The following is a 22,438-nucleotide window of genomic DNA, read 5'->3' on the forward strand; positions in this document are numbered from 1 at the left end:
ATTGTGGAACTTGCTACCAGGAGGAGTGATTGAGGCAAAGAGCGTAGATGCATTTAAGGGGAAGCTAGGTAAACACGAGGGAGAAATGATGTGGAGATGCCGGTGATGGACTGGGGTTGACAATTGTAAACAATTTTACACCACCAAATTATAGTGCAGCAATTTTATTTGAAATCCACATTCACCTGAGGAAGGAGGAAGCCTCCGAAAGCTTGTGAATTTCAAATAAAATTGCTGCACTATAATTTGGTGTTGTAAAATTGTTTACGAGGGAGAAAGGTGATAGGATATGCTGAGAGGGTTAGATGAAGTAGTGTGGGAGGAGGCTCGTGTGGAGCATAGGAACGCCAACATGGACCTGTTGGGCCGAATGGCCTGTTTCTGTGCTGTAAATTCTCTAATATCCTGGCCAGTGCCGAATTAACTGATCTCAAATCGGGAACGATTTGGAGGCAGCGTCCTTAGCTATGGAGATGGATATGGGAGGACTGAAGTCAGCCTGGGTTACTGCACCCGATTGCAGCCCAGTGACTCTGCTGAAAGATAAGCGAGGGTCGATGTTTGGTTACACGGCTGACCTTGACCCGAGCTGAATGCCCATGAACTGTGACTAAGTTCACAAATAGAAAAAACTGTCGGCAGGCTTCTGGCAACCAGAGTTAATTCCATGAACCCGCACTCCCAGCAACAAGGCTGCACAGGTCAGAGACAGGGCTACAATATTGGAAGCCCAATTCCACGACCCCTGCTGCTTCGGAGCATGGCTCCCCGCTGGGAGTGCAGGATCGCAGGAATTAACCCTCTTATTCCAGCGGGATACCCTGCCCTACGGAGAGGAAGGGAGAAGCTTACGTTGGGGAGGGGGCGGCATTGCCGATTATAAATCTTCAAATAGTATTCACAGGGGCATTGGAATGACCTAGAATGAGAAGGTACATCATTACAGACACACACGGGCACCCTGTCAATCACATCTTTAATAAAATACGCGACAGTTTACAAAAGCCATTTTGAAATACAACATCTTAAAAAGGAAACAAAAACAATTCCGCCCTAAAAAAATAAATTTGCACTTGCATCAGTATAAATACAATAACAAAAACTCAGTTCTGTACACTGCTTAAAATTTGTGCTTCTCCACATGCATATTTACGGTTAAAGGTTGATGTCCGTTTTGTACCCTTACATATTTTGACAGAACAGCTCAAATACAGTCATTTGTGTTTTGTAACGATTATGTGACACACAATAAAGTTTTAGTCTTTTATTGGAAGGATCAGCAGGTACGTGACCAGTGTTTGGTTTCATTAAGAGAAGCATCAACCAGTGTTCGTTGGAATTACAACCAAATACAACTCCAAAATAAAAATTTACCACTTCACCCCCTCCCCTTTAATAACGCAACCAATTGGTAGTGGGTTGCACACCTAGGCTTTTGAATATTTTTGGCATTGGCTACACAGTGGTCTGCAATTAATTCAAGTAAGGGTTAAAAAAAATTCACAGTAAAAGAATATAAACCCAAGTCTGCTCTCCTGCTAAAATCATTCCGTTCACAGCAAGAGTCCGGAGATCGTTCAAAAATAAGACTTTTGTACAGTGTCTAGCTCAAAAAAAAAGTCTTGCAGCGTGAAGTGAACACAGTAGGAAACTTTGGTACAGCTCCTTTTTAAGAATACAAAAATGGTGATATACAGTAAAAGCAAACTGCTAAATTAAAAGTCGAGTTTTAATAATTTTCTCTGGGTTAGCAAGATTCTGCAAGCAAATCCCTGATGTGCTAAAGTGCCCGAGTTTCTACTTTGGTGTCAGCTGCTGCGATGATGGAACCCACTGGGAAAAACAGTAAAATCAGTCTCCTCGTCACTTCACAATCAGTGGTCACGTATGGTTTGATTGTCCCCCGTACAGTGGCCAAGCTGCTGCTTGGTTCAAAAGCAGCTTTCTACAGGTCCCTAACCCTGAACGGGATTGACTGATCCCATGAACTTCCCCCTCGAGTTTTCTCAAGAGAAAAATAATTCCATTTAGAAGCTGCAACGACGACAACAAAAAACAAAAAAAAAATTCCACTAGAGGTCCTCGTAGCCACTGCCATCGGGCTACTGTTGAAGAATTCATTTCTGATCAATTTGCGGAGACGAGGTTCAGAATTTCTAAAGACGCCGTTCGACACTTCCCCACGGGCGGGAACCTCCACTGTGGGAGCCAGCACAACCTGCCCCTGTTTTCTTTGCTAGCAGTGGGTTAATATGCTGGAATTCCCTGTCTGCCTCCACTATGCTTTGGGAGGGGGGGCACCAACATGCAGAGAGCAGCGGTTCACAGAGAAGGCCCACCGCTACCTTCACAGGGGGCAACCAGAGGTGGGTAGTAGGTGCGGCCTCACCAGCACTGTCCACCCCACCCTCCAACCAAGAGAACAACATCTTACCACACGCGAGCGTAGGGCAGGGTCTCCAGAAGTACGGGCGTGCGGGCTCAGCGTGCACACTGCCAGACTTCCAGCTGTGTTACCCATTGCACACTGTGGTTCACAACGATATTAAACGCCACAATTCATAACGTGGAGGGAGATGGCAATGTGGTTTCAGAAAGAGGCCCTTACTGCATCAGAACCTCGACAGGATTTTAAAGACATTAAAATCTGCAATTTTTAAAAAAGTCTTTTCCCCCCCCCCCACTCTTTCTCCCCTCACCCAATTGTAATCATGTTCTCGAATCTCACTATTTTATAACAATTAATCACCGTCACATCCCCACAGATCTCATTGTACAATTCTATTAATTGGAAATGGTCAAAAAAGATTAATACAGTAGTAACACATTAAATATTAACTCAACAGCAGTGAGAGTACGGAGCAAACGACTTTGGTGGGAGTGATGGTGCTGCCACTCACTTGGTAAAAAAAGAATTGCATTTATATAGCGCCTTTCACGACCCCAGGATGTCCCAAAGCGTTTTACAGCCAATTAAGTGCTTCTGAAGTGTAGTCACTGTTGTAATGTACTGGAACACAACAGGATCCCACTGTGGGAGATTTCTTCTGTGAATTAGGTGTAGCGAAATTGTAAAACCCGTTTAAAAACACATACACGATTTCGCTACACCACGGTCACGGGGGAATCTCTTCTCCCCCCACCCCCCCCCACCCCGATAAAAGCAGCGATTAGTTTTCTGGTTCAGTGGACACAGAATTTGTTGCAAACAAATACAAGGGGTCATTTTCTGACTTTTTGTGCCCTTGGCTGGGCACCCAGACCAGAAACGTAGCTGCACCCGACACACGATTGTCGTGATTTTGAATATCCGGGAAATTCAGATACACACGCCCAGTGGCTCCTTGCCAACTCAGAGCACGAAGTCAGAACGTAGAGCTAGTTCGCACTTTGTATCGAAGCCTCTTTTTAGTTTACCTGGGGAGGGAGCTTTGCGTTGGATTCTCTGGGGGGACATGTAAACTCGTGGTGAACGGGGTGCAGAATATTAACGGCGTTTCATCAGATGACTGAACCGCACTGGTTCAATGCAGTGTCAGCAATTCATACACGCTGGCATCGGCTATTACCCACGCTTGGGGCTAGAGCCAGATTTAAAGCACATTGCAAGTTTAAACCTTACGCAGACAGTAAACAGAGTGGATTATAGCAGTACCTGCAGCTGCATATGGTCTAGGAGGAGTTAATTAAGCAGTTTAGGACTTCTGTTTTACTAGCACCCAGCATAAACCGTCCAGGAAAATTCACCAGTCAGTAATTTTAACGCACACACATTGCATCAGCCTATATTGCACATTTGCCTTCTCTTTGGCTGCTAACGCATGTGGCTGACAGAGCGCAGCAAAATACACACTTTCCCCCATATAATGCTACTAGAAATGCAATAAAGCTTCACTTAGGCCTTCGCTTTAATCTGAGAAGTAAGCTAACTGATGCCACCTACAGCGCCTCATGGTACAGTAACTCCTCACTATATACCACTCAAGTACAACACAGTCTCTCATAGCACAACCGCTTTACACGTTACAGGAAGGATTAAAAGGAACAATTCGCAACCAACCAGCTCTCACCTCATTATGTATTTTGTAGGCTAATTGATAGAGATTGATGGCTACGATCAGTCAACAATTCCATTATCATTGTATCATGCGATTACCAGGATGGACCTCGGTCTTTCTTCCTCTAGCAATTCCCATAACCTGCAAAGAGCCTTCTCAGCTGGACAACCTTAAGCTTTCGATTCTTAGACCTGTCACTCATGAAGTATGTTTTCTTTTGCCCGTGCCATCGGTCACATAGTTACCATGAACTTGCAGAATGGTCCTACAAGGTGTTGAACCACAATGACAACGAGATAGCGATCAGCCTTTAAAGAAAGTAACCTGACGTTACAGAATCACTTGACAGGGGACAATTGTACAAAGAAGCAATTCATTACCAGGACAGCGAGCCTCTTCTCAAAGGCCTAGTGCAGATATTTTAATAACTCGGGAGGTCAGCCAAATGGCACATTATTCGAGTAGCTTTTGTACTTAAAAACAAATCCGTACATAATGACAGGAAGATGGAAATGACTAAATTCCTAATTTTTGACAAATTGCTTTAAGATCTGGCCAACATGATACGTAGCTCTGTAACTCCTCCAGCTCTACAACACTCCCAGAACTCTGCGTTCCTCCAACTCTCGCCTTTTGTCCACCACCCCACGCCCCCACAACCTTCACCCCAGGGGGTGTCTTCAGCTGCCTAGGCCCTAAGCTCTGGAATTCCCTCTGTGAACCTCTCCACCTCCCCTCTCTCCTCCTTAAAACCTACCTCTTTGACCCAACTTTTGGTCATCCATCCTTACGTCTCCTTCTTTGGCCCGGTGTCAAATGTTGTCTGATTACGCTCCTGTGACACGCATTGGGACATTTTACCACATTAAAATAGGTGCCATATGAATGCAAGTTGTTGTTTTCTTTTTATGATCAACTGTGCTGGGGCTCAACCGTCACTTATCCCCAAATGACGGTGTGGTTTTAACCAACGCACACACTTCTAATCTCTCGGTCCCACGGTGATAGCATATCTGTAAGCAGAGAGTGCAGGGGGGGGGTTCATTGGAGGCTCCCCCCCTCCCCAGAGAGCTGTTCTGGAGGAGACATCGAGTGGCCAGACTGGCAGTGCTACAAGTGGTCCTGCTGCTGCTATACTTGCATGATGATATCAGCCGATTCACGTGCCAAGGGCGTGTGCTGTTGGCATTCTGAGGGCACCTCAGGATACCAAAGGAAAAATCTGTTCAGGCTTATACACGAATAAAGAGTTTTAAGATCATTACTAACCTGCTGTATCGCGTAAATAAGAATTACTTTCTTTAAACCCGCGGTTGTTCCCTCTATGGTTCTTGTATATCTACATGGTAAGGTAGCAAATCCATTTCCACCTCTGCACAACTCAAATTCCTCATTCTTTACTACATCCTGGCCTTCAGACCACTTTCTTTACACTATATTTATCCCATCCATAATCATTTTCAATCTCTCACCGTCACTACTTCCCTTAGCCCTTCTCGCACATACTTTATCATCGGCCTCTCACCACTTGATCTCTCCACCGTTCCAATTCTTTCCATCTATTTCCATCCTTTCTAAAAAGCTCTTAAGTGTTAGTTTTTCACCTGTTGCATGTAAAAACCACAACTTATAAAATAAAATGGGGCTTTGCAAAAAAATAAATCATTCTGCTCTCTACGTTTGCTCAGTGTAGGAGAACATTTACTGATGGTTCACAGATTGCACAAAAGGTGACCCTTCACAATGCCCAGAAGGGCGAGCAGGTGGAAAGGAACATTGTGCAGTTTTCAGGCTGAATGTGATCACTTCATGCCTATTTCGTATTAGCACAAGCAGGACAGCGAAGCCAAAGGCCAGGGTTCACATAAGATGTCGCCCTGTGAACACTGACGCGCTAGAACCACGGCAAAACCTTTTTTCCCCCACCGTTGTAAATGCTTTATACGCGAGGCGCGCCCAAGGATATCTCATCACCATTACAGTACTTCTTACAGGGCCGTCCAATCATCGATGACGCAATCGGCCAATTTATAAATAATCTTCTATTGTCCAGTAAACATGTCGTTTGTGCAAGCTAGGTTACGTGACGCAGACAAGGCCGGATTCTTGGTCAATGGATCCAACGTTCTTGGCACGCACAGGTAGATTACCCTAGTGCGAAAACAGAAGTCTTCAGATTTGAAGGCAACTCCTGTTGTTTATACTTGCACGTAGCCCCCCGTTTGAAGCACGCCCTCCTTATCGTGAGCCTGCCTCGCTGGCCATTTCCCGTGACCAGGTTAACCTGGTTTGCCGGTTCCTCTCAAGGCCTCTTCAAGCTTGGCTCTGTAGTTTACATAGCGCCTCTTCAAGAGCCTAAAATGATCGTCTTCCTCTTTAGCCAATATACGCAAGAAGTTCTGCAGTTCCGGGAGACTGAAGGCGTCCCACTGGAGAACAAACAGTTTGGTTAAAGGCGCGACATATTCAACTGTACAAAAAAAAACTAAGACAAAACCAAACTAGAAATCTTGAAATAAAAACAGAAATGTTCACCATCCACAAAGAGAGATAACCCAAGCTGATGTACAGGGCTCAAGGTCAAGATGGGAGGTTCTAGACAGGCTTGAAAGACTAAAATCAACAAATCTTGGGGTACAGATGGTAACTATTTCAGGAAACTAAGAGACTGGGAAAGGAAGTGGCAACCAGCCTCCCTCATCTGGAATTTTCTTGTGAAACAGAAAGATAGGTTCACGTTTTAAGTATGACCCAGTTTTAATGAAGGACTACATTTAAAACCTCTACCCTCACCAATCTGTTGCACATCTAGCATTTTCAGATTAAAACAAATGCTTGATTTCATTTTGAGTGGTCAGGTATTAAGATGAATTTATGACCACAAGGGGACAAAAAATTAGATCACTTACCAACACTTCTCCGGTCTCGTGCTCGCGTAGGACAAAACTCAGAGCATCGTAGCTCGGTCCTGCAAACAGACGCAGGTAAAGGGGATGTTCAGCATCCAACAGTTTGCTCGTGTGGACTGCAAACGGGAGAGAGAAACAAGATGAGTTTGTTGGAGGAGTGCTTTTGCTGACATAAAGGCCCTGGAATTCCTGAGGTAACACTCCACTGGTGCACGTGCTCGGGAACAGAATGCACCCCCTCCCCCTCCGCCCACCTGTTGGCACAAACCCCATCCCAAATTGTGGGGGGGAGGGGTTCATTTGCATGGCTAGGGCGGGTGCGCAAGTCTGCAAGGACACTCCAGGGGAGCCCATCCCGAGCTACAGAGACCAGGTCCAACAAGGAATCCAATGAAAATTTTCCTTCTCGACTCTTATCCCAATGGGCCAAGTGGACCTCTTGGGGAAGGCAATCCGGGATTGATCGACTTTTCCCCTTAGTAAAGGTTGGGGGCCTTCGAGGCCCTTATGGGAATTCACGGCAAATATCAGCTGGGACGAGCTCCTGAGTGGAATATCCAGGCATAGGGGCTGGCGTAATAGCCGCCAAAATAAAAACCACCAAAATTTAAGGGGTCTATCACTGGGGGGGGCTGAACAGTCTTCTCCGCATGCCAATACCCAAACAGGTGGGGCTGTCCAAGTTGGACTAGCAACAGGGCAGCTTAGCACTGGTTAGCTATATGGTTTTAGCTGGTTAACTTCCAGCACACTTAGGAGACCCCTGCAAATCTTGCTTTCTGCCAACCTGTGCCTCGGTTCTCTGGGTTTAGTTAAGTGGGATGTGTCCCTATGGGGAAGGAAAGAGTGTGTGTACAGCATCAAGCAAACCAGAAACCCTACAGGTTTCTCAGGTGTTTGAATTGGAAACCTTTACACATGGTGTTCGGCCTGTGCTGATTCCAGGGCGGGGGGGGGGGGGGGGGGGGAAAGAGAGGAATAGACGAGGAGGGCCATTTGGTCCATGTTAATTCATCTATGAGAAAGACCCTGCAGTCCCCCCCATCGTAGCCTCTAACTGTTAGAGAACAATTTATAATACAAGTCTGCCCTTTTCACAGCCCAGAGGGAGCATTTTTTCTTCCATAAAGAGAACAATAACACCACTGGTTTGGACCTAAATGTCGCTATGCCCAGTATTCAATGTTTTCATTCAAAGGAATAAAGCTTTATGTATTTTGGGCCTGAATAGTCCTTTTATTCACCAGATTTGGTACCTGTAGGCTTTTTTTTTTAATTTAAGAAACACAGTGGCGTGTTATTCACTGCACTTTAGCATTAAATATAAAGTCGCATGACGCAGCACTCCTGAAACAGCTGGAATCAGGCATTCCTTTGTATACGAACAGTTAGGATGTACAGAATGAATACTTGAATCAATTTGTTCTAATCAAATTTTCGAGAATTATGATTTTTTTTTCCCTGGCCTTTATGAGGCTGCTGTGTGGGAGGTGGAGAAAGGGAACAAAGCAGTGGAAATTAAAATTTGCTACAGCAATCAGTTACTTGGATTGTGTGCGAGAATCTAGGCTGACGCTCCAGTGCACGACCGAGGGAGTGTTCCACCGTCGGAGGTGCTGCCTTTCGGACGCAAAAGATTTCATGACACTATTTCGAAGAGGAGCTGGGGAGTTCTCCCCGGTGTCTTGACCGATATTAATCCTTCAACCAGCATCACAAACAGATGATCAGGTCATTATCACATTGCTGTTTGTGGGATCTTGCTGTGCGCAAATTGGCTGCTGTGTTTCCTACTTTACAACAGTGACTGCATTTCAAATGTATTTCATTGGCTGTAAAGCGTTTTGGGATGCCCTGAAAGACCCCATATCCGTGCAAGTCTTTATATAATAAAAAAGGGCAGTCAAAGAAAGTTGGTTGAATTTTCTACCTCGTTACAGCAACTTATGCTTCATGCTAATACACCTTACCTTGCTCTTCCTTGCGAGACTGCTTGAAGAGTGCAAACTTGGCAGGGTTATCGGCAACCATGAACTTCTTCAGTAAGGCCTCAATGACCTCCTTCACAGTATTGGTGCTGCTGATGTGGAGTGTGTTCGTGGTATCCTTGGGCATGTAAAAGGCAGTCTCGTTGTTGTTATTAAACGCATGGCTCCCTTGGTTTGCTATGGGCCGTATGGTGATTGGCCTGCGCAAGTCCAGCTGAACTTTGATAAAACCAGTGTATACTTCATTTGAATTCTGCCGAGAGGAAAACAATATAGAAATCAGAAAATTAAAAAAGTCTGTTCCCATGGTTCTGTGTACACACACCACCGCACCGGAACCAAGGCAGAGGTTAGAATTTTTTTTTTTTTTTTTTGAGGTGAATGGCATATTACGATCAAGGAGTTTTATCTGGTGGCATTACATAGAATGTACAGCACGGAAATAGGCCAGTGTTTATGCTCCATAGAAGCCTCCTTCCTCCCTATCAGTATATCCTTCTATTCTGTTAGCGTGGATTTTGGACTGTTGAATTAAAGGCAACGATGAAGTGACTTATGGGTACATGACAGTGGTATTTACCCTAAAACCACATACCTTTGAAATACAGATTTCAGTAGCTTTTACATCATAAATCTTGATTACACACATTAACCAATTAAGTTCGCACAGCAACAACAGACTGCTTATACATTTAAGAGCTGGTTGATTGTGCTGATCGACTAAGGACAAGGAAGTGTCTCTTTTGTATTCTGCCTTAGACTGGCTGTTAAGAGGGGAGATCCCCTCACTTCATCGTTGCCTTTAATTCAACAGTCCAAAATCCACGCTAACAATTCCTTTTTCCCTCATGTGTTTATCTAGCTTCCCCTTAAATGCATCTATGCTAATCGCCTCAACTACTCCTTGTGGTAGCGAGTTCCACATTCTAATCTTTCTCTGGGTAAAGAAGATTCTTCTGAATTCCTTATTGGATTTATTAGTGACCATCTTATATTTATGACCCCTAATTGGAGATTCCTCCACAAGGGGAAACATCTCCCCTACGTCTAACCTATCAAATCCCTTCATAATTTTGAAGATGTCCATCAGGTCACCCTCTCAGACTTCTCTTTTCTAGAGCAAAGAGCCCCAGCCTGTTCAGTTTTTCCTGATAGTTATAACCTCTAATTTCTGGTATCGTATGCAGAATTATTCACTGGACGTTTTGTCCCCCCCAAAAGAGGGACTCAAGGCACCACAATAGGTCTCCTCCAGTACACTATCCATTGAGGAATTGAGACATACAGACCAGCAAGGTCCCCGGTTCAACTACTTTTCTAAGCTGAGTTAGCAAACCTCAGCCAGGGCAGTGGTAGGAGTACTACAACTGACCTCTGTGACCTGGGGCTGGGAGGGAGAGGACGTAAATTGGACTCGACTGCCATGTTCCCATCACTCCTGCCCCTGCCCCCAAACTAAGAGTTGACTAACCTGCCAACACTCATTCTTTAGACTCGCGCGTGAAAAGTGGCCGTCTGCACAAGGCATCGGAGTGTGCCTGACATAAGGCAGCACCTTTGGGTCAGAATTGGACAGGAGAGAGAGAAAAATGGAGTTTAATTCTTTCCATCCTAAACAGATGTTACAATATGCAATCTATCAGAATATTCCTTCACTTGTATTCTATTCCCTCCCTTCCCCCTCCCCAAGGCTTCTTGCATCAATGTACCTTCCCATTCTAGGCTATAATCAGACTTAAGGGCCTTGAGATGTTTTATGATGTTAAAAGGCGCTATATAAAAGCACATTGTTGTTGATGTTACTCTTCAGCGTAAAGACATCTATTAATAGTCCCACTCCTATGATGGCCTAAATACTGAGGTCACAATTGGTCAATTCTGAATTTATAAAATAATAATCCTCTAATGTAATTAGTTGAGATACAAATGTACAGCTGGACTCTTTACAAAGGAAGAGTCATAGAATGATGCAGCACAGAGGGAGGCCAATCCAGCCCATCGTGCCAGTGCCGCCTCTTTGAAAGAGCTATCCAATTCTCCACTCCTGCCTTTCCTCATAGCCCTGCAAATTTTTCCCCTTCGGGTATTTATCGAATTGCCTTTTGAAGGTTACTATTGAATCTGCCTTCTCCACCCTGTCAGACAGTGCACCCCAGGTCATAACTCGCTGGGTTAAAAAAAAACTCCTCGCCCCTCTGGTTCTTTTGCCAATTACCTTAAATCTGTGTCGTCTGGGTTACCGACCCTCGTGCCACTGGAAACAGTTTCTCCTCACTTACTCTATCAAAACCCTTCGTGATTTTGAAGACCTCTATTAAATCTCTCCAAACCTTTTCTGCTCTAAGGAGAGCAACCCCAGCTTCTCTAGTCTCTCCACGTAACTGAAGTCACCTCAATAAGCAGGTTTAGAGAACTGAAAATGTGTTCAGAGCCAGGCTAAAATGGACGTTTTCTCCCAACAATGACTACTGTTCGTTGGGTGTTGTGCCACGCAGGGCACTGGATACCGTTCTTGCCCATGATTCAGCCAGGCCTTCTGGGTAAGATGCCCAGTGGAACCAAGGCCCCTCTTTGGACAATCAACCAATGTGATTATTTTACAGCCCCTCACAGTTGCTTCTATTGCATTGGCAGAGGCTTCTGGAAAAGATTGTTTGGCCCAACGAATGGTATTTATCAGAGATGGGGGGGGGGAACCATAAGGGATGAAAACAGCTTTCAGCCAAAAGTTTGATCCCACTGCACTTTTAAATTCATTAAAGCCCCGAACCAGAAGCAGCAGCTGTAACTGGCTTACACAGCGTTCAGTTTTAAAAGCTATGAGACTGTTCCAAGTATTTAACATAGTCCTCTTTACAAATACCCCATTCAAAAACGGCACCTCCTGATTGCCTGGGAACGTGCAATACCAGCACCAGTCTGTTACTACGTGAAACAAAACCCAACCTGATCATTTTAATGCATTTTTCATTCCCGAGCAAAAAAGGCTCTTAATTTATGGGAGAGAAAGGAATGAAAAAAAAAACAGGATTTATCTGCCCTTGAACTAAAGTTTGCTCCTGGATCAGTCCAGCTGAGCTGATGCAATTGGATTAGACGCCCAGTTTTGGCAGGCATCAGTGCTGATAAGGCAGAACTTTCGTTTGTTTAACATCTGAGGTCACTGTTGTAAGGTAACAGTTTAACCCAGTGAGGAATTGTCAACTGTCCATTCCCCAGTTTCTAGAACATCCACTAAAACCCAGTGCAGCTTCACGTCACTGCTAGCGCTAAATACAAACAATAAAAAGGGTCTTAACTTGAACGACAAGTAACAAAAGACTTAACTTTTACAAAGGTCTCCAGCCCAATTTGGTCCACAGCAGTTTATACAGCCAAGACATTAACACTATGCAACTGTGGGAGGCCTTCATCCTTCACGCTGGAGAGCTGCCGGTTTGCATTTTGCAGCCATTCTGAGTGGGAGCAGGAATTTAATATTGCCACTGTTTAAATACGTTGCCGAATTTTAAATAGAATGCCCTCTACATTAGCCTCCAACCTCTCAAGTCGTTCTCATTCTCTCCATTGCTCTTTCCATCAAAACACTCTCTTCCCTCTCTGATACTATGGTCATTGTTCCTCCAAACCTTCTTGTTCCTTCTAAAAGGTCCAAATACACTACCCTGGTCATACACATTCTTTCTCTCCGCTGTAGTCCTCACTTTCTAAAAATTGTGACTTATTATGCACTCTTAATCCATCCTTTTCTACAAATCTCAAAATTGTGTAATTCCTTGCCTCCCGAGTCTTTCCTCCCTCCTACAATCCCAATCTTGCCATCACCCAAACGCTACTTCTTGATTTACCTCATCTTTACCTCAGGCTGATTGCCCACACTTCATCTACAATTCTAAATAGATTAGAGGGAAAAACAGCCAAGTTTTTGCTGGTCCCCTTTTTTCTTAAGGACCAGGGATATGGAGCTGCACCGAGATCTTGTGCAAGTGGGAGAGCGGGCTTGAGAAGGGGCAAGCAGATGACAGAACAGGTCTTACCCTACCGAGAGAGAGATGTTCAGCTCCCAGGCACTAGGAGTACTAATGAGCTACTCAGGCAGTCATGCATTCAGCCATCCAGGTCCTAAGCTCTGAAATTCCCTCCCTGAACCTCCCTCTCCTCCTTTAAGATGCTCCTTAAAACCTAAGCTTTTGGTCACCTGTCCTAATGTCCATAAAAACATAAGAATTAGGAGCAGGAGAAGGCCATACGGTCCCTCGAGCCTGCTCCATCATTCAATAAGATCATGGCTGATCTTCGGCCTCAACTCCACTTTCCTGCTCGATCCCCATATCCCTCGATTCCCCTAGAGTCCAAAAATCCATCTTTCTCAGCCTTGAGCATATTCAATGACTCAATATCCACAGCCCTCTGGAGTACAGAATTCCAAAGATTCACAAAGTCTCCTTCGGTTTGGTGTCAATTTGTGTCTGATTACACCCATGAAGCACCTTGGGACATTTTACTACGTTAAAAGGCCCTATATAAAATGCAAGTTGTTGTTTTAGTAGGCCATAAATTTCACGTGGACCTCTGCTAGTTGAGGCAACAGGGAGTCCTTGGACAACGACAGATTTTCTCTTGATACACTTGTTCAACATTAGCAGCCACCAGAGAGGGAAAATAAAGACCTACGGTAAAAATCAGATTTTCACTTACCAAGGTCATTTTCAGCCTGTCTGTTACTGTTGAGTTATAGGCTTCAATTCTTTGTTTGATCTCTTCTTTTGTAAGTATTCTCTGGGGCTCCCTTTCCTTCTCAACATCCTGTAACAAAAAGGGTGAAATGTCAAAACAATGGTCTGAAGCCTTGTTATAGAAGGAGCAGAAAATTCAGTCCAAACTCTAGAGGGAGGATGCACATTTATTGTCCATCTTTAGCTGCGCTGAGGGCATTAAGAGTCAACCAGGCTCCCCTACCTGAAGGGCAATGGTGAAACTGTTGGGTTTTTAACAACCATCCGGCAGCTTTCACAGTTATTTTATCTGGTGCTAGCTCACAAAATATCAGATTTACTGAATTCAATTTCCCAACTTATAAAATTTACAGCACAGAAACAGGCCATTCAGCCCAAATGGTTCATGCTGGTGTTTATGCTCCACACAAGCCTCCTCCCACCCCTCTTCATCTAACCCCATCTCCATTCCCTCTCGTGTTTATCTAGCTTCCCCTTAAATGCATCTATGTTATTCGCCTCAACCACTCCTTGTGGTAGCGAGTTCCACGTTCTAACCACTCTCTGGGTAAAGAAGTTTCTCCTGAATTCCTTATTGGATTTATTAGTGACTATCTTATATTTATGGCCCCTAGTTTTGGTCTCGCCCACAAGTGGAAACGTCTTCTCTACGCCTACCCCATCAAAATAGGATTTGAACTCATTTGCTAGTCCAGTACCCTCTTCTCTCTCCTCCAGCAAACATTAACTCCTTCCCGGTCAGCAGCTCAGTCTCCCTGGCACCTTGCCCGAAAGGTCCTTTATTAAATGAGCGAGCATCAACAGTGTCAGCAGGTAACTTGATGGCAGAAAGCATCGCAGCGCTGTCTCACCGGACAGCCAGACCCACACAACTTCCAGCAGGGGGCACTGGATATGGAGTAGGAACCCATTCTCCTCCCTAACTAAAAAAGGTGCTGAGGACAACTGGAATTATAGCCTCCCTACACCACCGCCTGGGCTGAGATTGTAACAGTAGAAATGGAGCGTAGGGATTTCTGATCATCCACTCACTGTGTAAACCACCTGAGCCACTGGAGGAGCCTCCGTTTACAATAGTTAATGCGTGGTAATGTCCGGTTATTCAGGCCATCCGCAGAAATGCTGTACATAACTTTAAGACTTCTCAAAGCTTTGTTAAATCCATTTAGTTTTTACAAGTTGTACATAGGGCGCACACTTCTGGTTTTCACGATTTTGGGGCACGTTTTTCTCACGATATTTACCATTGTAAATTGTTGTCACCATTTCCCCTTCCATTGTATGGCGTCAGCTGTCATGTGTAATTGTAGCCTCTGGCCACTGGGTGCCTCGAGCAAGTTTCTGAAGTCTCTCTCCTAACTCTCTAACCATGTTTTATATATTAAAAAAAGTGTATTCATCAACGACCGTGGGCAATGTAATAGTTTAAACTTTAAAGTTGCAAGTGTACAACTCCAGCTAATCTGAAGTGCTGGGGCCGGTGTTATTTTTTTTACATTATATAAAAGAAGTTACCCACTAGTTCACTTTCAACGAATATTAAGGCAAGGTCCTGAAATGGCATAAATCCTTCAAACAATGTCACTAAACATGCATTTCTCTTATGTGGAAGTGAAGTTTATTTTAACCAAAATATTTCATCTATTGAAGCCTGACCTTCGGACCAGGGCCCCTTTACTGTGCTGCTTCAAAAGCCTGTTACCAAGGTACAAATATTCAGGGTTCTGACCTCCTGCAAGTAAAACTGTCTCATTTATAGTGTGGAGCCATTTAATCACCAGGGAGAAAATGCTGGCCCAAAGTTTATGGTGGTGTTGTGGGGAGAAATGAAAGGGCACCAGACAGTTCATAACTAAAGTGGTTTTAGGACCAACTACCCACAACAATCCTGTAGTGAGTGAGTGAGTTTCCCCACTTACTTCACCCCAACATTGGCCGCCGTGCCTTCAGGAGTCTAGGTCCAAGCTCTGGAATTCCCTCCCTAAATCTCTTCGCCTCTCCACTTCTCTCTTCCAATTTAAGACTCGGCTTAAAAAGACCTCTCTCTTTGACCAAGGGTTTGGTCACCTGCCCTAATGTCTCCTTCTTTGGCTCGGTGTCAATTTTTTTGTCTGATTACGTTCCCCTGAAGCGTCTTGGGATGTTTTACTACGTTAAAGGCGCTATATAAATGCAAGTTACTGTTGTTGAGACGAGACCACCTCAGTGGCTCGTTGGAAAAAAAACAAATGCCCACTATGGTTTTGAACTCTTGGTCTGTGCAGAGTCAGCTAATCTCAGTCAGGACAACAGTGGTATAATAACACTGGGCCTCAGTGACATTGGGCTAGTGTAGAAAAAAAATCAGCCCGGCCTTCAGCACGCGTTAAATGAGGTGGCTTAACCAGCAAGATGATAAACATCTTCCAGTATAACTAGAAATCAGGTGACGTAATTGAGGTGGTACCTCATCCGCTTCATAAAACACGGGAGGTAAGGAGCGTGCCTCGGTTCTAGAAGGACTCAAGGGTGACAGAGTTTGATTAAATACGGTAAGAGCGCCTCAAGGGGGCAGTTAATATTCGACTAATGGGCATAACTCCTTGACATCTAGTGGAACACAGACACATTGAATAGGCTAATGGGTGGAGGGTGGCCAGCAGTGCTGAACATGTTCTTGCCTCTCGACTCCTGACAATGGCACTTTGACTTATTCTTTCTTCACACAACACTCCAGAATGCCAGACAATTATTCCATAAATTGCTGGCTTTCATAGCAGCCATTTGCCAACAGGGACAAAAACAGCAATGTTCTAAAAATGTTTGCAGTGCATCGAGCAGTTGAGGGCGGGGCGGGAGAGGGGAGCATCGTTTGGCGAGCATGGGGTATTTATTACAAGTGGCCTAGAATTAAAAATCAGCCTAAATCCTGTAGGAAAAAGGTGCAATGGGCACTTTTTTTTTTAAAAAGCGTTGTACAGCAACTTCGAAACGTGAAATGATCACAAAGGGATGTCTTTAACTGAACAGCAACAGATCAGATGGAAATTAAAGACCGGGAAAAATGCAAATAAAATTGTGGGCATTTGCATTTGCTACTTTCCACGGAAATCTGGTCAGACTTGTTCTCGATCAGTATTCAAGAGCAGGGCGTATGTGCAACAATCGCCAAGCTACTTTTATACTGGTGCTTATTTAGGCCGGATTCTAGGGGACTGGCAAGAGGCAGCTCCCAACGTTTACATCACTAAATCTGGCTCACCTAACACAGCAGTAGACTCTTAGACCCATGAGAAACGGAGGGGCGATTTTAATTTTTTTTTTATTATTCGTTCATGGGGTGTGGCCGTCGCTGGCGAGGCCGGCATTTATTGCCCATCCCTAATTGCCCTCGAGAAGGTGGTGGTGAGCTGCCTTCTTGAACCGCTGCAGTCCGTGCGTTGAAGGTTCTCCCACAGTGCTGTTAGGAAGGGAGTTCCAGGATTTTGACCCAGTGACGATGAAGGAACGGCGATATATTTCCAAGTTGGGATGGTGTGTGACTTGGAGGGGAACGTGCAGGTGGAATTGTTCTCATGTGCCTGCTGCCCTTGTCCTTCTAGGTGGTAGAGGTCGTGGGTTTGGGAGGTGCTGTCGAAGAAGGAATTCTCCCCAATTGGCAGGGAAAGGAGCAGGAGGTTGGGGTGTGCATGCGGGGAAGCAGTTAAAATGGAGTGCCTCCATTTCCCGCCAATCTGTGAATTTAGCGGCGATGGTTTTGGGCAGCCAATGAGTCGCACTAATAAATGGAAATGGTGGTCCCATGACGTACATGGGAATGGGCCTCAATGGAATTTTAATCCGTTCCCAAGTGGGGGCTCCCACCGGAGCCTGTCCTCCAGATGATCCTATCGGGAAGCCAGTGAGGCCCACAGAGGTTGCAAGACCCTCGTAACACCTCCCCCTCTCCCCTCTGACATCATCTTACTGCCGACAGCTTTCTCCTCATGTCAGTGGCTGGCCTCCGAGCGGCCCAACATCCCCTCCTGGAAATGACCAAACACCCGACTGGGGATATTCAAACAAGGCCTGGCAGGTAAAATCTGCGGGGCCTCGGACTCTCACTCCTATGGGGGATTGCTTTCCACTCTCGCCACATTTAGCAACGTAAACTAGAAGCCAATTGACAGTGGTCGATCTCAAGCGTCTTGCATTGGATCAACGGCCGCGCCCGAATCCCATCCTTCTCTGGTCAGATGCTGAAATGACCCGCTGTGCAATTGCAGCGACCAATATTAGGAACCCAATCTGATGGAGTGAATTGGAACAGAACCACTGGGCAAGACAGAACTAGGGCACATATACATTCAACTGCCGAGTTCCCAATCTCAGTTGTGCTGGCGTAACGAGACCATCAAGCGGGGGGTCTCGTCAGAGAAAGAACTAGTGACCCTGCGCACGCAGTCAGTCACATACTGACCATCAGTGACTTCAGCAGGTCAGCCAACCCGCTGCCCTGACCAAGGTCGGTGAAAGGAAACAAAAATAAAAAACATCTTCCCTCTGGGTTTCTGCATACCGGAGATCTCCATCGTCCCACCCTATGAAGCTTGCAACTCTTCCTTCCAATAAAAATTAAAAATACATAGCAGGGGTAGTGTAATCGCAGCCAGAGTTACATAGGTAAATGTAGACAGCAACCAACAAGGCAATTTAACCCACTGGTTCAGATGAAGTCAGAAAGGATTAAATTACTGTTTTAAACTGACGGCCAGATGGTACATTATTCTTGGCATTACACAATTTAGTTTCACTGTTCTATAAAATAATTTTATGATATTTGGCACGGTTTCTGCATAACAAGTTAGATATTCGGTCAAAGGGCTGTAACAGTAAAATGCGAACTGAAGGAGCATGGACTGCGTGTCACAATACAGCATTACCAGAGCGTAAAGCAGAGCGAGGGTTGTATTACACCGTCTGTGCATTGTCCCTCAGAGAGGTGGTGAACTACGCACGTCACACTGTCTGCGGTAAAACATCGCCACCTCACATTGCTCTGCGTACACACCTCTCCCCACTTTTGCCTCATTCCTTTCAGCTCCGTAAAATGAAACGAATGGCGCAAAATGCAATTAAAGGGCAAATTTGCCCGGTTTCTCTAGCAGTTCGTTGGCACGAGCTTAGACTGACTGGGGTACAAATTCAAAACAGCACAAGTAAAAGTAAGCACAGTGCTGTGTTAAATGTGTGACTGAACTACAGGTAGACAGGAAGGGCCCATGGGATTATTGTAAGAGCACCCATTTCAGGCTTCAGAATTTATTTTTTTTTTTAAAAAGAAATGAATACAATTTTTGTTTTAAAAAGCTAGCCTGAAAGTCAAAACTACTTCAGCTACAATAATATGCATTTAAAAGAGTGACTCATTACATCATACCATTAACACTGCTGGCTACATCTACTGTCGCACCATATATGGCCAACTTGTCTCTTGAAGCGACTGCCAAGATTCTAAACAAGTTATATTTAAGTCGCAGCTTATTTTGGACAGACATCTTGGCCAATTGCAAGAGTGAGACTTGGCATACTGCAGTAATACATGTTTCGTGAATATATATTCCTTCAAGTCTATTTATCTACATTTTCAACAGGCCAGAGACAAAAACACTCAAAAGGCATAAATTGTTTGTAATAGTCTAACAGGACTCTGTTCCCCATTCTCTAGGTAAGGTCAGGCTCATACTGCTGACATCAGTGTTGAAAGGAGTAACTAATGTTACAGCAAAGATGTCAACTGAACACAGAAAAACAAAAGCTTTGCTGCAGATCACGGTACAATGTTTCAAACGCTTTTGAAAAGATCCTTTATTAACCTTCAACGACTTGCCTTTAACGTAGTAAAAACGTCCCAACACGCTCCACGGGATTATAATCAGACAAAAATTTGACACCGAGTCACAAAAGGATACTAGTTCAGGTGATCAAAAGCTTGGTCAAAGAGGTAGGTTTTATAAGGAGCAACTTAAAAAGGAGAGGTTTAGGGAGGGATTTCCAGAGCTTAGGGCCTAGGCAGCTGAAGGCACGGCCGCCAATGGTGGAGCGATGAAAAATCGGGGATGCGCAACAGGCCAGAATCGGAGGAGCGCAGAGATCACAGAGCGTTGTAGGGCTGGAGGAGGTTACGGAGATAGGGAGGGGAGTGGCCATGGAGGGATGAGAATTTATTTTAAAAATTGAGGCATTGCCAGACCGGGAGTCAATGTAGGTCAGCGAGCACAGGAGTGATGGGTGAACGAGACTTGGTGCAAGTTGGGAGTTATGTTCCTTAAAGATTAGGTTGAGTTCATTTTAAAGCTAGTGGCTTAATAAATCAGAAGTCGTAATATGCCAGTTCATCAGGGTCATTGACAACAACTTGCATTGATAAAGCACCTTTAATGTGGAAAGACACGCCAAAATGCCGCAGAGAGATGTAATCAGACAAAAGGAGTGCCAGATTCAACATTAGAACCTACTCGGTAAAAGCCAATCCGTTCTCCAGAGAGGCTGACCTGAATTTGCAAATACCCAGAATTGGCTCAATTCCATTTCCTTTACATTCAAATACTTTATAGCACACACACTTTCTGCACCCTACTCTTGTTACAAACACAAAATGGGGGGGGGAAAGATGTGAGCTGCCTGAAACCATGTTAACAAAGAGAGTAGGCCCGGTTTTAAACTCAGTGAGCGGGAGTGTGGGGCCAGCAGCTTGCCCCAGCTCGCTGTCTTGAAGCCCAGGCCACTTTAATCCCAGGCCTCATTTAAATAGACCAGGCCATCACAGCTTGTCCATCACAGCATCCAACTGCTTCTTAAATGATCCAATGATTTTTACCTCCACTACCCTACCCAGAAGTCCATTCCTTGGTTGATCACTATGTGTGGACGGCAGTCCTAACTGTGAAGTGTTCTATACCATTCTTTATTTATCATATCTACGATTTCACCTCTCAGTCGTCTCCTCCTTTCAAGGTTGAAAAGTCCAAGTTTGCCCAGTCTTTCCTCATAAATCAGGCCTTCTGATGGTAGGGATAAGTCTCAAAGTTCCTCTCAGAAATGGCTCGGTGACCAGAACTGGACACAAAGAGGTAGGTTTTATATGGAGCAACTTAAAAAGGAGAGGGGTGTAGAGAGGCGGAGAGGTTTAGGGAGGGAAGTCCAGAGCTTGGGGCCTAGGCAGCTGAAGGCACGGCCGCCAATGGTGGAGCGATGAAAATCGGGGATGCACAACAGGCCAGAATTGGAGGAGTGCAGAGATCACAGAGCGTTGTAGGGCTGGAGGATGTTATGGAGATAGGGAAGGGAGTGGCCATGGAGGTGGGTGACATGTAAGACAGGCGATATCAATTCAGCCGTTCTTTATACATCTCACCAATTTTCATTTTGATTGACTTCAATGGGAATGAAAATCAGGAGACACGTACAATGGGATAGCAGCCAGTGTCAAAATTACCCCCAAAATGTGATCTAAGCCAAGCACTGAACAAGTTCCAGCACGATTTCCTCGGACTGCACTCCGCTGTGCTGACTATAGTTCGGCATTCTATTCGTTTTGTTCATCGCTGCTGTGCAGTGATTGGAAACTGAGCCCCCTTGAACTCTTTCAACTTACTTCATCCTGAACTACTGCAAGCATCAGAGGCAATTTTACTGCGTTTCTCTCGTTCCTCCCTAGTTTTCAGCCAATTTCCCCCACTTCTCTCCTCGCTGGGGCAGGCACGGTTTAATGGCCATAACAGCCCTCTGCTGTAACCTGATTCACCAAACTGTACAAGGACATTTTAAACTGTCCATAGAGTGTCTGTCCCATCATATCTCCAGCTGACCCATGTATAAAAAGAGATCCCGCTCTGGGCTCTCAATCGCAGGGACGTTACAGCCAGCCTTGACGCTGAAGGGGCAAAAGATGAAAATCTTAACTCGTTTTCCCATCCCTAATCCAGAGATGCTATGATTAACTAAATGTCCCTACCATTACCCAGGACTAGTATCAGCTGCCTTATCACTAGCAAGTTTATCAAGAGCAGGACAGAAGAGAAAGTAAAAGTCACGACAAATCCAAGGCATTGGTACATTTTCTGATTTATTCAACTTGTGAGAGAGTGAGATTGTAACAGATAAATGTTGTTTCGTTAAAACAGATGGCAAACCAGTTCAATGGGTTTCGGGAAATTTAAGAGTTAAGCGAGGTCTTGGGTATTTCAGAGGCCTATTGTGCCTCAGAGGAAACAAGGTTAGTAAGAAACATTCACCACACCTTTTCCTCACCCTGATTGCTACAAGGTTTGTGCCTCACACACGTAACACGGAAGCCAATTGAGTGGTTTCTTAGCAATATTCATTTTCCTCTCCCCATGTCTCATAACAATACAGCCACTCAGCTGTAGAATGCCTTATCAGTCGTTCAGTGCAACAGATTGTGTACATTGGATCATTCCTGCTTTTCGGGGTAAACTGAAAACCAAATCCTGATGACTGAGCACTTTTTAAAACAACAAATACACAGTTTGTCAGTGAAGCAGAGTCACTTCACATCACAGCGATCCTAGGTGCGGGTAGTGTTGCCATGGGATCATATTGTGTGTGTGTGGGTTGTTTATCAAAAGCTAACCAATAAGGAAAGAAAGACTTGCATTTATATAGCGTCTTTCACAACCTCAGGATGTCCCAAAGTGCTTTACAGCCAATTAAATACTTTTGAAGTATAGTCACTGTTGTAATGTGGGAAATGCGGCAGGCAATTT

The 22,438-nt window shown here is 44.8% G+C and overlaps 1 protein-coding gene across 3 annotated transcripts in view; it reads right to left on the reverse strand.

Annotated features, from left to right (window-relative positions):
• Window positions 1–22,438, reverse strand: part of rassf3 (Ras association domain family member 3) — a 190,233-nt gene that overhangs the window by 47,620 nt on the left and 120,175 nt on the right. For 2 of the 3 annotated variants that reach the window (XM_067999355.1, XM_067999356.1), the window contains 4 exons: window positions 13,654–13,761; window positions 8,938–9,208; window positions 6,968–7,083; window positions 960–6,487 (listed from right to left, as the gene is read on the reverse strand). In XM_067999355.1, coding sequence (XP_067855456.1) covers window positions 6,338–6,487; window positions 6,968–7,083; window positions 8,938–9,208; window positions 13,654–13,761 — 645 coding nt within the window. In that variant the 3' untranslated portion in view covers window positions 960–6,337. Of the gene's footprint in view, window positions 1–959; window positions 6,488–6,967; window positions 7,084–8,937; window positions 9,209–13,653; window positions 13,762–22,438 lie in introns of those variants that run through there. The other variant, XR_010966180.1, reaches the window with a different exon arrangement.

The sequence above is a fragment of the Heptranchias perlo genome, chromosome 18 (genome assembly GCF_035084215.1).
Source record: "Heptranchias perlo isolate sHepPer1 chromosome 18, sHepPer1.hap1, whole genome shotgun sequence".
NCBI classification, from domain to species: Eukaryota; Metazoa; Chordata; class Chondrichthyes; order Hexanchiformes; family Hexanchidae; genus Heptranchias; species Heptranchias perlo.